Source organism: Gavialis gangeticus, unplaced genomic scaffold (genome assembly GCF_001723915.1).
Source record: "Gavialis gangeticus isolate Ggan-Ray unplaced genomic scaffold, GavGan_comp1, whole genome shotgun sequence".
NCBI classification, from domain to species: Eukaryota; Metazoa; Chordata; order Crocodylia; family Gavialidae; genus Gavialis; species Gavialis gangeticus.
The window spans coordinates 26,241,787-26,259,284 of NW_017729032.1; the positions used below are offsets into that span (position 1 = coordinate 26,241,787).

General features: G+C 40.7%; 1 protein-coding gene across 1 annotated transcript in view; it reads left to right on the top strand.

Annotated features, from left to right (window-relative positions):
• CNTN5 (contactin 5) overlaps positions 1-17,498 on the top strand; it is a 1,308,168-nt gene that overhangs the window by 956,292 nt on the left and 334,378 nt on the right. The window contains exon 10 of the mRNA XM_019525021.1: positions 9,528-9,709. Within this exon, the coding sequence (XP_019380566.1) occupies positions 9,528-9,709 (182 nt within the window). The remainder of the gene's footprint in view (positions 1-9,527; positions 9,710-17,498) is intronic.

Below are 17,498 nucleotides of genomic sequence, written 5' to 3' on the forward strand. Positions count from 1 at the left end.
GCCAGGCCTCCTGGAGTCATGCTGCAGCTGCCAGCCAGTATCTGCTCAGCAGGATCGCTGCTGCTGCAGCCTGGGAAGCCTCCAGGGCCCCAGGTAAGGCTGTTGGGGCCAACACAGTGCTGGCCCCAGCCTCCCCTACTGCCCCTGGGGTAACTTGCTGCGTGACAAAGCATGCGTGGCATGGACATTCCCCAGAGACAAGTAGCTGTGGTGCAAGCTATTTATACCCAGGGAACCAAACATCTACTCTCATCTGGACCCAGCCGTAGAGTGCAGGATGCTAAATAGAAAGGAATTAAATAATTTGAATACAAGGGAAAGGAGGAGGAAAATACAGTGGGGGAGAGCAGGCAAAGACAGGTTGAGGAGATCAAAAAGGATAAACAAAGCAGTTAACCCATGGAGGAACACAGCGATTATAAAAGCTAGTTCATAATGGGATAAGTATCCAAAATCTTTGTTGAAACCATCCTCAGCGCAGTCCAGTCTGTGCAGGACTCCTGGTTCCTCATTTCACACTCAAGTTGCTTTTTTAAAAGTTTTATGGTTTAAGAACACCTGCTCTGAGGCCAGGTGTCTGTTTAGTACTCCTGCTCTCTAAAAATCCATCCATAGCATCTGATGAAGTAGGCTATCACTTACAGAAGTTCGTGTCTCTGAACAAGTTAGTTTCTAACTCTGCCATGCCTTCTGCCTATCTTCAGACTAATACAGCTAACCACCTCTCTCATGATACTGTTAGAATTTATATGATGACAATGCATCAAGGCTTTTTATCAACATAGGAAATAAACCCAGTAACTAATCTGATTTACGTATGAGTAGAGAGAACTTGTGCGTGGTCTGAAACCTGCAAACAATGTGGAGTTGTGGATGCAACGGCATAATTAAGGCTCACTTTCTCTGTATTTAAAACACACTCCCAGAATTTCAACAGTGACAAAGAAACTATATTAAGAAGTTTTATGCATCCATATTTTTTAATTGAAGTTGGTTTTATAACACACGGATCACCATACAAATGTTTCTGTTGATAAGAATCAAGTGTGTATAATGCTGACAGCTAATTCCTTTTAAGTCCCACATGTTTGTTTCTCTGCTTTTTGGGAGATTGTTTTACATTAATGCTATTTCTGTATGATAACAACGATACATTATTTCAGCTTTCTTTGTAGAGATATAGGCCACATTAGTAATGTCAGAGCTTTGTATTTTTAGCATAAAATATACTTGGTTAAAAACCAGAATAAAGTAGAGATATTGACCTCTTTTAGTATTGAGTTATGATGCAGCTCTTATCATAGCAGCATTGTTCATGCTATTATAGTTAATGTTGCTTTAATAATTTCATTGTAAACTCTGAGAGATTTATAGTTCAGTTATAAGCATTCATTCTATCTGTAATTTGGCCTGCAAGATCTCAGCTCCATAGTTCATTTTTAAATCATGTTTTCTAAATGAGATATAATAAAAATAAAATAAAATTACATATTTTAAGTCACACAAGTGAATCATATTGGCCAGTTAATAGTCTATAAAGTGATCTAAAATGTTCTTTTGAAATAAAAAACCCTTTTATTTGATTTTGATTAGTGAATGCTTAAAGATAATAATTAGAGAAGAGAATTTCATACCCTTGATCTGACTTTTTATCAAATTTCCTGACAAGCCATGTAGCTTTAGATTAATTTTATTAGTGTGTGTATGATTTAATTTTTATTCTAGAAGCACTCAAAAATGTGTTAGACTGTGTAGAGACATACATAGGAGAATGCAGTTTACAAAGAGTTTGCAATATATGTAGACCAGGGTTGTCCAACTGGCAGCCCACAGATTGCACCCAGCCTGCAAGGGTGAACACGCGGCTTGCAGGTACCTGCCCAGCTGCCACTCCTCACATCACGCCTGCTGCAGTGGCTCAGATTTTGCAGGCAGGCAGTGGGAAGGGGCCCTGTTAGCCTGCTGCCCACATGGCCATGGGTTTGTACAGCTCATGCAGTGGCCGGGGAGAAAGGTGAGGGGGAAAGCTTCAGGCTGCTCCCATAATAAGGGGGTCGCAAGATAGGAAGGTGCATGGGCCTGGGGAGATCTTGAGGTGTGCAGCCCCCATGGCATGCAACCCACAGAGCGTGCAGCCCAGGACCTGTGACCAGTGCAGCATGTGGCCCCCAGCCACTCTGAAGTGGGACAACCACGATGTAGACAAAGGCAGAAAAAAGGTTTTGGCTCACCCGTACAATATGTAAGCAGAGCAGCATATGGCCAGATTAGTCCCTGTATCACCTTGGCCCAGCCCTGCATGCTCAGATCAGGCGACGTGTGTCCAGTTAAAACCCCGTGCTGTCTTGACCTAGTCCTATGTGTCCAGATTGGACCCTGTGACACTTCAGCCCCAAGTGGCTGGACTGGGTTCTTCATAGCCAAACCAGCCCCACTCTGGCGTGGCCCCATGCAACTGATCCGGCATGCAGGGCTATGCTACCTGGTCTGCAGGGCTCTCCATGGCCACATCCAAATGAGCACATACTGTACGTTCTGTTGTTTTCCGCACAGCAAGGGAGCAGAGTGGAGGGTTTTTTTGACCCCTGGATATCCACAGGTCAAAACAAACCCACAGAAAAAAAGCATCAGAGTGGCACATGTGGCAGCAGTGTGTGCCACCCAAAGCCCAGCCAACTGGAGCCAAGCTCCACTGCCAGTCAGGCCCCATGAGGCAGGATCACTGCTGCTGCAGCCCTGGGAGGCCCCTAGGACTCCAGATAAGGCTGCTGGGGCCAGCCTCCCCTACCCCACCTGGTGTAACATGCTGCATGTCAGACCACAAGGTGTGCCACCACTAGTTATCCCTGGGGAACCAAATGTCCACACACATCTGGACACAGACCATGGGTCCAGAAAATTGGCACCAGAGGAGAGGTAGTTAAGGCTGTCCTGCTCCCCCACTGCAGACCTCTGGGGAGCCTTGCAGGATCAATGACATGACTCTACAGACTGGATCTGGCCCACAGGCCAGGATTTGAGCACCCCTAATCTAGACTAACAATACTCTGTTATTTACTGACAATGGCTACAGTTACATGAACCAGATTTCACATTTCTAAGGCTAAGTGTGATAGGTATGAAACACTGTTCTGTTATTGGCATCTCTCTTGGCTACTTCCTTCAGACATGCTGAAAGGTCTTTCTAGCGTGGTGTCAATCACAGGGAGACAGATCAGAAATGTTGCCTGAGATAGAACAGGTAAAATTATCCATGACCAGCAGCTGCTTCTCTCTTGACATTTGCTTTTTGAACTGACTCAAATCTTCTTAATCTTTTTAGAGAACACTGAGTAAATCCCGCCTGCATAAGACTAACAAATGCCACACACAGGCACTCTGCTGTATAGCATCTTGAATAGCCTGTTTATGTGAATGAGGCATGCAATACATGCTTAACAACTCTCAGTTCCTCCACCTGCACTGGACTTGTAGTCCAGGCAGTCCTAGTCACGGCAGTATAATTCCAGCAACAGTAGAGAAATCTCAGTCTCAAATGATAAATATAAATCATTGCATCAACTACATGTCAACCTTCTACTGATATCACTTCATTAAAAGCATGGACTCTAAACACAGAGGCCAGGAAGAAGCAGGGAGCAAGTTGGCCTTAGACATGTGACAACTGCCATTAAAGCTGTTACCCATTTCTGAAGAATGACATCCATGATTTGTGAAATGCTAGGTTCCTTAATTTGCATAAAATGGAGCAAATGGATCTCACTAGTCTCTTCACTACGGAAATGCAGCCATTGAGAGTAGTGACTATCAGGGATCCTGTTTTTCTCTGATTTAAAAAAATCCCCAATTTTGGCTTAAAAAAAAGTAATCCCAAATTCACATTTTTCCACAATTAAAATGAAACACCACTATATATATCTATATATTTATATATATCATTCAACAAACTTTAATTAAAGGAGCCCCACCACCATTTTTAAGCATGGGGATGCTAATACACAAGTTGCTCTGGGCTCTTTAATTAGAGCAGCTCTCGGAGCTGCTCTAATTAAAGCACTCCCTTCCCCCCACTCCCAGGGCATGTGTATATACACCCATAGAGATTAACTGGTTCAGGGAAACGCATGCATTTGGAGGCAACAGCTTGCTTTGTCAGATGCCTCATCACAGCATATGATGAAGTTAGGTATTGTCTGAGAAAATGTATGCCTCTCTGAACCTGGAAGACTCTAATATGTCACCCTGGTAGCCTTCTTGAATACAGATTAACACAGCTAACTTTGTTACAGGAATGAAAAAAACTTGTAAAAATAAATGTACTATAGGTGCAGACAGAAATGCAGCTCCTCAGTCTATCTCATGGTGCTGTGTCAGCCGAGCCCTGCTCCTGGCGCATGCAGACAATAGTTACTGAAGACGCTTTGTTTTGGAGCATCTTCATCTGAACCCACATACAGTGAAGGTTCAGATTTCTGCAGGACTGTGCCCTTTTCAAGCACTGCAGCCATGCACTTATGCTTGGTCATGGCTATAGAGCACTTTCAGGGGCCAGATTGCACAAAAGTTGTCACTTCTGTCTCATATTTTATGGTTTCCTTGGTTATCTTGTTTTGTTATGTTTTAATCAAGATGAACAGTGCATATCAGAAAAGCATTTCTATTTAGGATCTTACAAAACACTAATAATTCCTGCTGAATTCAGTAGGAATTGCATGTGCCCAGCATCTATTAAAATTAAGCCATAAACCACCCCAAACCTCAAAGACATGTGAATGGTGTATCTTATGATTACTATAGGTAGTTTACTGAGTCAGAGTGACAGCTGTGGGGAGAAGCTGCTTTTCTACCTGTTCTGTTGATTAAGTTTCCTGTACACAAAATCTCCTTTCTTACATGAGCACTTAAGGATTTTCTTTTTGGTTAATGAAATATAAGGCATTGTGTAGTTTTGCATCTTTAAATGTAATGGTCTAATGACCCGCAGAATAGAATTCTGTGGTTCATTTCAAAGGTACAATTGTACGGCTAGCAAATACACATTTTTAGACATATCTGATGTGGAGAAGTTCATGATAGACCTCAGCATTCTAATGCTACATAATCATCCTGTAATAATTAGAAGATATTTAACACAGTTGGAAAACTGGAGGGCATAAGGAGAAAGGGCTGTCTTCTAATCTCAAATGCACAGTCATGCGGTGCTGCACCAATGGGGCGTTTTCAAGATATATTATGATGTGCACCTGTGAATTTGAAAGCACTACTGAGACCAGTGATTTATTTGTAAAATTCCTATGGGGTCCCAAGGAAATTACACAATGAGGCTGAAACTGCAGTAGAAGGTAAATAGTGTTTTGATACAAAGGGTAATACAAACAGCACATAGAAAAATAGAAAGGGGTGACAAATTTTTCTATTTCCTACCTCTGATGTTGAAAATTAGTAGGTTGGATCCATGGAAAAGACACTTTAGAAATCAGGGAGCTATGAAGGGCATTCCCATGTGTCCCATTACACCATTCATTTACACCAGATATGTCCATTTTAGTTCTTAGTAAATCTTGTTTCCTCTGGAATTCAGTGAATCATGATACTGTATTTGTTCACAGGGAAATATTCAGAAGTGTTTTATAGTTTCTAGACTCTGATACCACTGAGGTCAGTAATAAAACTCCCACTGACTTTGATAGGAATAAAATTAGGCCAGCACTGAGTACTTAATGAAACCCATGCCCTTATAATAATTTTTAGATGCAAATGCAATACTTCCTTTCCTATTCAAAGTAAATACATCTTTTGTACAGACACTGAGTTTATTCTCATCTGTCATAGTTACAACTAGAGTAGGAGAACTTTTCTTTCAGTTGAAATGGATGAGGAGGGTAATCCTGTTTTGAAATCACTGAAAATGTTGACATTCTTATCAGTTAATATTAGTCTCCAAAAACACTGCTTTATTTCCAGGGGTAAAATGTGTGAGTCTTCCCATTTGTCCTTAGCATAACTACATGCATGAATAAAGGTAAGTTTTGGCAAGATCAAGGTCTAGGTTTGAAAACAAATAATTTGAATAAAGTATAGTCAAAATGTAGTGCTCTCATAGATTTGTGCTAAGGTCAAGACAGAATTGACTGTGAAGAACTTTACCAATTATGTAAATTGGAGCCAGCTCATGCATTCATGGTCAAGTTTCTCTTCCCTTTTTTTTTATGAACCTTAATTTCATTAAAAACATGGAAAATATGTGCATAACTTAGCTAGATGTTACAATGAATTTTATGAGATTTCTAGGAAAAAGTCACACAACTTTATTCTTTGATATCCTCTCTGAGATAGTATTTCATTTTTTTACGCAAGTCACAAAGGAGAACTACATACAAATATATTTTCATTTCAGAAGCAAAATTCATACCTCACTTGTGACTTATGCAAGAAAAATAAGAAGCTTCATTAAATAGAGCTACAACTTGTCTATGAGTTGCAGTTTGGGAGAATTTTCTTTTGAAATTATTAAATCTTTCCAGTCAAAGTATTTTTATCTCCTTGAAAAATCCCACTTATTATTTCATCATTATGAGAAAAAAGACAATTTTTCAAAATATGTTTCCTAATGACCTAGGCAATGATTAAAAGTTACTTCCATATTTTCCATACTGAAAGCACTTACTTGAAGCAGCATGCAATTAAACCAAATTAAAAATAAAGTCAATTGCATTTATAGATTTTTTTTGGTACATTGACTTGCATAGTAATTTCTTACCTACTGGGTGATATAACATTCATGCTTTATGGCTTCTTCATTGTTTCTCTGCAAAAATATGTTAAGAAAAATTCCACTCCTCAGCTTTATTCATTTAAACCAAAACACTGAAGTCAAAGGGTGTTTTGCCATCAGCTTCAATGGTAATGGAATCTACCCTGCCTTCTAATAGAATTGCAATCACAATAAGCTCAGGACCTTCTGCAAGCAATCCATCAGGGCATTTGGTGCATTGGATGAGATCTATTACATTTCTGGAGGTGCAGGTGTAAGATCCAGGAATGGCCCACTCCCACAATAACTACACCCCACAACAGAGCCATCACCAAAGCCATTTGGCAATGCTACTGCACAGTAACTCTGGTTACTGCACAGTCCTTTAGTACATGTTTATACAAGTACTAAAGGATTGTGCAATAACAATTGTATAGTCAGCATCCCGTGTAGAGAGTACTAAGTGTTAAGAATAAAAGCTAACATTTCTATTTAGTGCTTGGAAAGAAGAGTGGTATCCAAGTGAACAAAAAAAAGAAGAAAGAACTGAACCTGAGTTACCAGTAAGATTCTGTGACAAAAAAAGGGACTTATGAGATCTGAGGATGCATAAATACGGGAGCACTGAGTAGTAGTCAGGGAGTGATTTTACTTTGGAATTGGTGAGGTGCATAATAGTGTACTGTGTCCTCAAAAATACAAAATACAAAAATACAAAAAAAATTTGTATTTTTTTTAAGTATTAAAAATTTGGGGAGGAAGAAGATAAGAGTTGCAAAAATGATTCAGGGGCTAGAGTAAAGAGTTCAATTTGTCCTTTGATGTCTGCTCATCAATTCTAGATGCCTTTCTGGATGATATACATTAGCCAAACACTGGTTATGCTTAATGTAAACATTAGCTAAGCTAATGGTTTTAGGAGTGGGGTATAGGTGTGAAATTTAACAGCATATAATATATAAGAGATTAGACTGATCTACTGGCTCATTCTAGCTTTAAATTCTATGTGAGGTACTACCTGAATGTGTATGGTTATGGTTTTAAAGGAAGGTCTACGTTATGATTTTTGTATACTAATCCAAATTCCTAAAAGTTTCAGCAGTATTATAATCTAAATTAATTTTCATAGATTTCATAGATATTTAGGGTTGGAAGGGACCTTAGTAGATCATCAAGTCCGATCCCCTGCCCTGGGCAGGAAAGAGCGCTGGAGTCAGGCGACCCCAGCCAGGTGCTTGTCCAGTTTCCTCTTAAAGACCCCCAAGGTAGGGGAGAGCACCACCTCCCTTGGAAGCCCATTCCAGATTCTGGTAACTCTTATCATAAAGTTCTTCCTGATGTCTATTTTAAATCTGCTCTCGGTTAGTTTGTGCCTGTTGATTCTAGTAACTCCAAGGGGTGCCCTGGTAAATTGAGTGTCTCCTATTTCTTGCTGTCCCACCCTGACAAATTTGTAAATGGCCACCAGATCCCCTCTCAGCCTTCTCTTGTGGAGGCTCAAGAGATCCAGGTCCCTCAATCTCTCCTTGTAGGACCTTACTTGCAGGCCCCTAACCATCTGAGTAGCCCTCCTCCTCTGGACCCTCTGAAGGTTATCAACATCCCTCTTGAACTGTGGCACCCAAATCTGAATGCAGTACTCCACTTGCGGTCTTACCAGTGCTGCGTAGAGGGGAAGTATCACCTCCCTAGACCTGTTCATGATGCATGTTAATGCTAATGCATGTTAGAGTGTGGTTAGCTTTACTGATCACTTAATCACATTGAGAACCATTTCATCACATTTGAGAACCATGTGTAATAGATTCCCAATAGATCCTGTATGAGTCAAATGAGACGATCCAATTTTTTTCAAATGATGTTCCAAATGACATTTTAACTGATATTCAAAATGCTAGGGGCACATCTACACAAGACATAGCTCACTGTATGCCGACATAGCTCGTCACTACAGTGACACAGCTTTGGTGAGCAGGAACTGTGATACCGATGCTACTGTGCAGTAGGGTCAGAAACAACCCATGTGCCGCTGGGACTGTGTGGTAGCAGAGATTACTGCACAGTCGGGGTGCACATGTAGATGCACCCTAGGAAACTTAAAAAACTTTGACTTTAATAAACATAAATGGGTCATACTTTAGCAATAGTGATAAGCATTTTAAGTTTATTTTGCAATAACTATTTTGCAACTCTTGGAAATAAAAATATTGACCCCACAATGTCCCCTTTTTAAAAATACAGTCACCTTATATATAAATCCTTTAAAAAGACTGAGACATAATTTGCCTGAATTGCAGCATTATTAAATTTGTCTCATCTACATTTATGAATAGACACATCCTAAATATTTGAGACACTGATGTACGGGAGCACTGTTCTTGAATGTGAGATCCTGGGAAGCTGGGACAATGATTGTACTTACACAGTTCATCTAGGCATTAGTGATGCGATTTCCTTTTGAGTATGAAAAGAAGGGACTCAAAGCCTTCAACAGTAAAGCTAACAGTGTAGATTAATCCCCACAGAGTACATTTTGAATGAGTTAATTAATATAAATTAAAACTTAACTTCCTTTGTGGAAAACAAGGATGTTTCCCATATAGTTGCATTGCTTAATAGAGATTCCCTATGGAAAGAGAAGTATATCAAGCAGTACATGGGCCTTAATTGTGATTACATTTTATTGCCACTTAGGCTATTAAGTACTTAAGTTACCAGATAACGGAATCTATATTCTCAATAGTGCTAACAGTACTTTTACTAAATATTTCAGCCCTGTTCCAACAATCTCATGGAGGAAAGTTAATGGTCATAATCCGAGCAAAGCCCGTCTGAGAAAATCCCAAGCTGTGCTTGAAATACCTAACGTGCAGCTAGATGATGCAGGGATGTATGAATGTAAAGCTGAAAATTCACGTGGAAGGAATGTCTTCAGAGGACAGCTACAAGTGTACAGTAAGTGCCATACAACAAAGAAAACAGCTTCTCCATGCAGAAGCCTGCAGGTACATGTGAAAAAAGTAGTAGCAAAATAATCAAGTAATTGTTTCTTCAATTTAAAATCCATTTGATATTAGCACAACATTAAAGTAAATAACTATTAAATACTGAATGTGAGTACAGCAAACTAAAACTTTCATCAGAATTTTCCTCAAAAAATCATAAAAATAGGAATTGGGATGTACTGATTTGTTTTCTTTTAGTTTTGCCATTTTTGCCTAAGATTAATTGAATTGTCTTTTTCTAATGTATATATTTAAATGTTCACTTTTTTTACCTTCTCTTAAAAGTATTCTACCAATAGAATTTTTACCCCACACCATGCTATTCTAAGCATTATACATGTGTCAGAAACCTATTTTAGAAATGTCTTGAAATTTTTTATCCTCCTGCTTGTTAATCTAAGTCGGGCATGTCAAGATTTAGCCTAGGGTCACTCTTTCCAGCCCACTGTTCTACTGGCAGGCCACCAGAAGGCCAGTGGGGGCATGACCAGGAGGAGTGGCCTACCACAGAATCCAGGGCCCTTGAACTCTGGTGGGTATTGCACTTGGCAGATGCAGGGTAAGCAATGGTTGATGCAGGCCCAGTCACCCTCTCCCAGCTTTGCCCATCACTGCTGCTGCAGTCCTGCCCCCTCAGCCACTGGCCGTGCTTCTGCCCCATGCTGTACCCACTGCATGCCCTGGGTCCCAGGCTGGAACTAAAACTGCTCCTGCAGCACAGGGGATATGGCAGTAAGGGCAGTTCCAGCTTTCACAAGGGGCACGTGGCAGAATTGGAGCTGCCACCACTATCACCATGTGCCCTGAGCTGGAACTGCTGCCACAGGTGCCTTGCACCCCAGCTGGATCCAGCCCACAAGGAGCTGTTCAGATCCAGTCTGGGGTACAAAGTGAATTGAAACCCCTGATCTAAGTTATCTTCAGTCCAACTGTACTGGAATCATAAGCAGAAACCTGCTCACATTTTCAGTCGTGATTTTCAGTTTTTGGGGATCCAGCTTGAGGACCTACAAATCAGTCTGATTTTCATACTGTGATAAGCATATATGACCTTTGAAAATCAGGTCCTTTTATTAGAAATTGAAGGTCCAAATATCAGTTATCACATTTGAAAATTTAGGCTGTGGCTCTAAAATGAACCTATCCTAATAAGACCTAAAAGATAACTTAGATCTATATTAATATCAAGAGCTTATACCTCATATTGTAAATATCTTTAAGGGATGGAAGCAAATAATGATATCAGAAAACTGCATAATTTGAATGTTTACCCATCAATTAGATCATTTATTTTGCAATACTTTGTATATAAATGCATATACCCAGTCTCCCATTAATATATACTTATTTTTAATATATTAAATTGACATAGGTTGAGACAGTACTGTAGAGAAGGACCATAAGCCTTACTGTAGACTATTAACCAAGAGTGTGCTCTTGTTGGAAAATGAGCCAGTAACATAATCCCGTATTATCTGGAGTATCTATTGCAACTGAAGGGAAGTAAATCTTCTGCTGTATTCAGCACTGGTGAGGACTTACCTGAAATACAATCATCGGTGTTTCAGTTACTTCCCTTGGCGACTATTGCTTAAAGATTCCTATAAAAAGGAAGTTTTTTTCCCTGATGTTCAGCTTTACTTTCCCTTTTTGCAATTTCATTCTGTTACTCCTAGTTATTACTCCACTGAATAATCACAATAAGACTTATGTCTTGGTATTCGTACCCTTTAGTTGTTTATAGTTTATCACCACGTACTTAGCTCATTTTCCTTGCAGTTCAGTCCTTCCAGTTCCCTAAGCATGTTTCCTGTCCTCTCCAGTTTGTGCATGCCTTTATGACAACATTACAGGCCTTTAATGGGTGAGTGTTAAGATTGCATTGGAGCAGTCTTCCCCTGTTTCTTTTCTTAACTCTTTCAATCAGAACCAAGGGCAATTTGGTGGCTTTCAGTCTACACAGAGGTTCTGGGAAGAGATGACCTCTCTCTCAAATTCAGTGACTAGCATGGCTCTCACTGGGTGTCATCCGCAATGCCCTCACTGCACTCTGATCCTAACACTCTTACTGGAAAGACATGTCAACCATTCTGGGAACCATTCTGACCATTTCAAGTAACAACAGTACAAAATGTTTCCAACTATTACAGATTCTTACTGTCAACTGTCTCTGTTTATATCCAAGTTTTTAAGTCTCATTGATCTTTCTCCTTAGTACTTCTTAAAGGGACTCACATTCTCTAGTACATTACAGAAGAGTTGTAAGATACATTCTAGTCCTCAAACAAGCTTGCTCCTAGATTGTGTCTTTAACAGATGTCAAAGCACTTTAGGAAAGAATTATCACTATCTACCTTCTTTAAAAATAAAGAGATGAAAACACACAGACAGAATCCAAGATGCTATACCCAAAGGTCAGGAATGTTTTGGGGTTTTTTATCATAGAAATGTACAAAAGTACACCTGTAAGGAGCCTCAAGAGGTCATCCAATCCAACCTCTTTCTCAAGGCAGGATCATCCCCATCTAAATCAGACCACATACTCCATGGTGATTGGACTGTATGTTAAAAGTCCTGCCTGTTTCCAAATGTGGCAGCTGGTCTTCCCTGAGCAGTGCATGACCCCCTAACAAGAAAATGCTGGGGTTTTAGTCCCAGCAGGAGCTTCATCACATATCAGTCAAAGACCCCTGACACCTGTAGGATCATAGTGAGATATATGATATTTGAGAGCAGGCCCAAAAACCCACAAAGAAAAATACTACTAAGAGGCCACAAACAGGATAATTATAAGCTCTCTCTATGCAGTATGACATTGGAATGTGAGCTGATAAACGGGGATGGTACAAACTGAACCTACCTTGAACCCACTAGCATAAGTAACAGTGCTGAAAAGAAAGTTGCATGTTTGATGATAAGGAAGATGCTTCTGTGTAAAAACTGCTCAAAGCCTATTATTGTGTAGTTATAAAAATTAACAAGGCCATAGATAATAGTATAGAAATAATCTATAAAGCAGACTTAGTGCTTCAAAGACACAGCTGGAACAATCAAAGATACCGTCCTCCTCCCTATTACTTAACGTTTCAAAGCAAGCATATAGCCAAAAGCCAGTTTGAACTAATTAAGAATTTTCTCATACTAACCTGATATCTTGGGAAAGTCCCACCTGCGTGCATATCGTGTCATGTGCACTAGAAGTTTTAAGTAACCATAGAGGTTGAGTCAATTAAGTGTAAAATCTGTGACGCAAAACTGTCTATATAAACTTGCTTACTTGTTATCAAGGGGGGCTGGTTCTTGGAGGAGACGGGCTGCTCTTTGCTGTTGTGTGCACGCTTCAATAAAGAGCTTTGAGATAAGACCTTGCTGGTGTTGCCTGTCTCTTGCGGTCAGACAGTGGACCTGGGAAGTTGGGGTTCGAGTCCCTGACAATAGGTAAGTAGGGCTGGAAGGATCATAAGGTTCACAAGGTCATCTAGTCCAGCCCCATCTCAAGGCAGGAGCATTCTTGACTAAACCATCCCAGCCAAATGCATCTAACCGGCTCTGGAAAACTTCCAATGATTGCATTTTTAGAATTTCTCTAAGTAGCCAGTTCTAATGCTTGACCACCCTCATAATAAAACAAATTCTCCAAATAGCAAACCTAAATTTCCCCTGCTGCAGCTTAAGACCATTGCTCCTAGTCATCTTCCCTACAGCCACAGAAAAGGCCTCTCTCCATCCTCTTCAGGTATTTGATAACTATTATCAAATACCCCCTCAGTCTTCTCTTCTCTAGATTAAATAACCATAGTTCTTTCAGACTTTCCTCATAAGTGTTGCCACCAGGCCCTTACTCATTTTTGTTGCTCTGCAATGGACTCTTTCCAAACATCCTTCTTGAAGTGCAGGACCCAAAACTGAATACAGTACTCCAAGTAAAGTCTTACGAGTGCTGAGTAGAGCAAAAGAATCACTTCCCTTGATTTGCAAGTGTAACTCCTCTCACAAGGGAGTGGTGGCAATGTGTGGCAGGTGTGTGGCAATGGTAACTCAGTTTCCCTCAACATCATTTCAGTTTAACAAGAAAGTACAAGTAAGCACGATTATTTATACACATAAGTATCCAAATATTAAGCTGTAGCCCAGCACAGAAACCTGATAACACAATTACCCCTTTAAACAATGCAATTTTAAACCCCTATTCTGAAGAGTTTCACAAGGACCCTCCAAAGTTAGCGTCTTCACTTTGTGTACAGCCCAAGCTGTCCCAGATGGCACAAGGACTTCCAATGCCTCATCGTCACATTGACTGCACTTACTTCTGCAGCCTTTTCAGTGCTACTCAGCTGGGTCCTGCTGGGGTCTCCTTTGTGGGAAAGTCAATCCTTTTCCCAGCTGCACTCAAACCAGGCTCCTCTATAATCTACCTGGGGCCTGTTTCAGTTGTGCTTGGAGGCATGTGTGACTGGTGCCTCCTGAATCTGGGGCGGCATCCGCAGAAGCCACTGACAGCAGCGGCCCTGTCAGGGAGGGCACCAGCCCTACCAACAGCATCAGTGTTGGCCGTTGGGGGGGCACCGGCCCCTTCGGGGGGGCACATGCACCCCCATGCACCGCCTACCAGTCACCTATGCTTTGCGCATACCAGGGAACAAGGCCTATCCCATGCTGTAACCATTTTGGCTACAGGCAAATTAATCCCATGTTGCAGCTCCTCTTTCCCATTTCCCCTCTTGCTGGCCCTCAAAGCAGTCTGGGAGCTGTAGTTTAACTCACTGTCCCCTGTTTCTCATTTCTGTGGGCTTTTTATAGCCCCTCCAATTTCCTCTCCTGTTGGCTAGAGACAATTTTTTGCCAGTTTCCAAGGCAGTTTGCGAGCCATGGTTGGGAACTCCCTGGATCTGACTTTTCTGGGCTTCCTCTCTGCTTAACCCTTCACAATCCAGTGGCATGGTTACACAGATGACACTGTTACTACAGGTCAGTATGCAACAAGAGCACACTGCTACAGCAACAGGAGAGGAAATACCATCCCAGGCCCATACTGTAATCAGCAAAGCCCTAAAGCATGAGAAAAACAAGCACCCTCTCTTCTGCATCGCAACCTGGAAACTGCAAACACAACTTTGCCCATCACATGTCGTAACTGGGGAGACAGAACTCTGGTTTTTGTCATCTTATCCCTCCCCTTTATTTATTCCATCTATTTTAATTTTCTTCTATAAACAAGTTATTGGTTGTGGTCTGCTTCATTCTTCTGCTGTTAAGCTTCATCCTCTTGAGTTTCCTTTGAGCTGCAGAGCTTTTCTCATAATCTCCATAAGATGCAGGTATGACAGTCTCCTAGGCTTCTAACTTACTCTTTATGGGGTACTCCAGGAATAGCTATTCCTAGTTTGTCCTTGACCAATGCTTATCCCACCTCTTCTTGAAAACCTTCAGTGAGGTTCTACAGCTTCTCTATCCCTAGGTAGTCTATTCCACTGCCTCCGTCTTCAAAAAATGAAGATTTTTTTCCCCCCTAATATCCAATCTAAATCTACTTTGCTGTAATTTCAAGCCATTGCTACACATCCCACTCTCTGCAGTGAGAGAGAAAAGATGTTCTCCATCTTCTTTGTGGAAAGCCTGAAGATATTTGAAAGCCATGTCTGACAAAACATTTCCATGTTGCTTACCCAAACCATACATTATCACAAACCTCTCTCTAAATGTAAATTTTCACTCATATGCTACTTATATTTTTATGGTTGTCAAAAGGCCATTTTTCAATCACAGCCTGTATGGAGCCATAACAGGTGGTGTTAACCTGTAACCTGTGCAGTTACATTAGAACAACCTCTTTGGGTTAATTTAGGGAAATCCACTGTGGATTACCAGATTTTACAAGTCAACGATCATGGAAGAAAACAGGATGTAAGAAAACAAATGTATAGCACAATTTCACCTCTCTGTGTGAATACGGTGGAAGCTCAGACTGGTTATCTGAGGTCAGCAGACTACCAGGTGCCTGGAATGGAAAGGAGCACAGAGCACTGAAGTCAAGCTGTAAGCATCCTATATTAGTGTACCTTTCGTAGGTTAGGACAGAGGCCAGGAAGTGGCCCCTTCTGGCCTGTAGAGCATGTGACATCATTCACAACAGCCTGATTCTGGGACAGAAGGAGTTTCATTGATCTGCAAACCTTGACATCTATTTTCAGAGATGGTTTGTAGTCTTGTGGTTTAGCAGGAAAACTTTAGCCGAGCTTTACTGCACAAGTCTCTGTTTCCTTTACCGCTGAGACTTTTATGGGGAGATTTTAAAACTTCATTTAAAAAAGCATTTGCTGCTGCCCTAATTTGAATGACTTCTGGTAGAATAAAATATCCCATGTTAGACACTCATATTTTTGTGAGAGAAGATGTTATCTAGAGGTCAGAGCTCTTTAGCAAGTCATTCTTACTTACAAAAGGTTCCTTATACAGCTTCAGACCTGGTTGTACCACTGGCTCTCTTGGTGAGGGTCACACTGATTTACATATGTCCCCAGGAACTCACTTGCTGTCTATTTTAATGTTACGCAGTTACTCATTATTGTCAATTGCATCTGATCTGTTTCACCACCGGGTACATTGGGACAAGCCCAGGACGCTGAGTTTGCTTTTCTGGTTCAATGCAATCAGCACCTCATTTGATTCTTGTCTTATCTAACACTGACATCCAGATGTACCACGATTGTCTGATGCAGCTGACACTTTGGAAATGATTGTTGTAGAATCTCGGTGTTTGGCTGAATTTCAGCTGTGGAAGTGACAAAACCATTTAAAATTTAATTTTGATAAAACTGAGATATCCATAGCAGACTAAATATACTTGTCAGAAGTCCATTTTGAGAACTGTTATTCCCCCAAAGTCATCTGGTCGACTTGTAATTTACAGTGACTTTTATTCAAGCTCAGTCTGGTTCACAAATAGAAGTTGGGATATGTGAAATCTGGACAATAAATTATTAAAAACAAAAACATGTTCTCACACTGAATGTGATATGGAAGATGAGGAGGAATGAACTGTAATGTTTATTCTGTTCCTTTTTATTTTCTTGTCCTCATTTTATCATTATTTAGTATTAGAAGTGCTTGAGTCTTCTTGTCCCATCCCTTTCATTCTTTTCCAGAACTGTTTATCTCCTCTTCACCCCTTCCCTTTCATTATTTTGCTGTTCTACCTCTGCTGTCTGTGAAATAATTTAAGAGTCTGTGAAATGGAGAAACAGAAAGAAACAGTGGAAAAATTAAAGGAAAAGTTAAAAATGGGAGTGAAAGAATGGCAGTGACGACTGAATGTGAATAATTCTGAAACAGAGGGACTGAATAGAGAGGTGAGAGGTAGAGGAATGAGTGCTAGAGTGATGGAGGGATAAAGGAATAATGAAAGAAAATGTAAGTGGGAAAGTGTTTATCCATAGGCTGAATCTGAATGTGGATCACTGGTGATATTTCATTGTGCATATAGAGAAACTGGCCTGCCACAACCTGTTTATCTACCTAAATTGGGCTCTGACAGCCTGCAACTTACATTTGCCTCAGTAAAAATGTGGCTATCAGTCAGGCTGTGGTTGCCTTCTGGTATTCACGCTGAGACCTCCTATAACCTGTTGACCCACTGTGCCTCTGCATTGACTGCTAAGCATAGTTTCATTGTTGGGGTTGTTGCTATTCAACATGGTTAATGAGCCCCAACCAACATCCACATGTACCCAAAGGTGCAG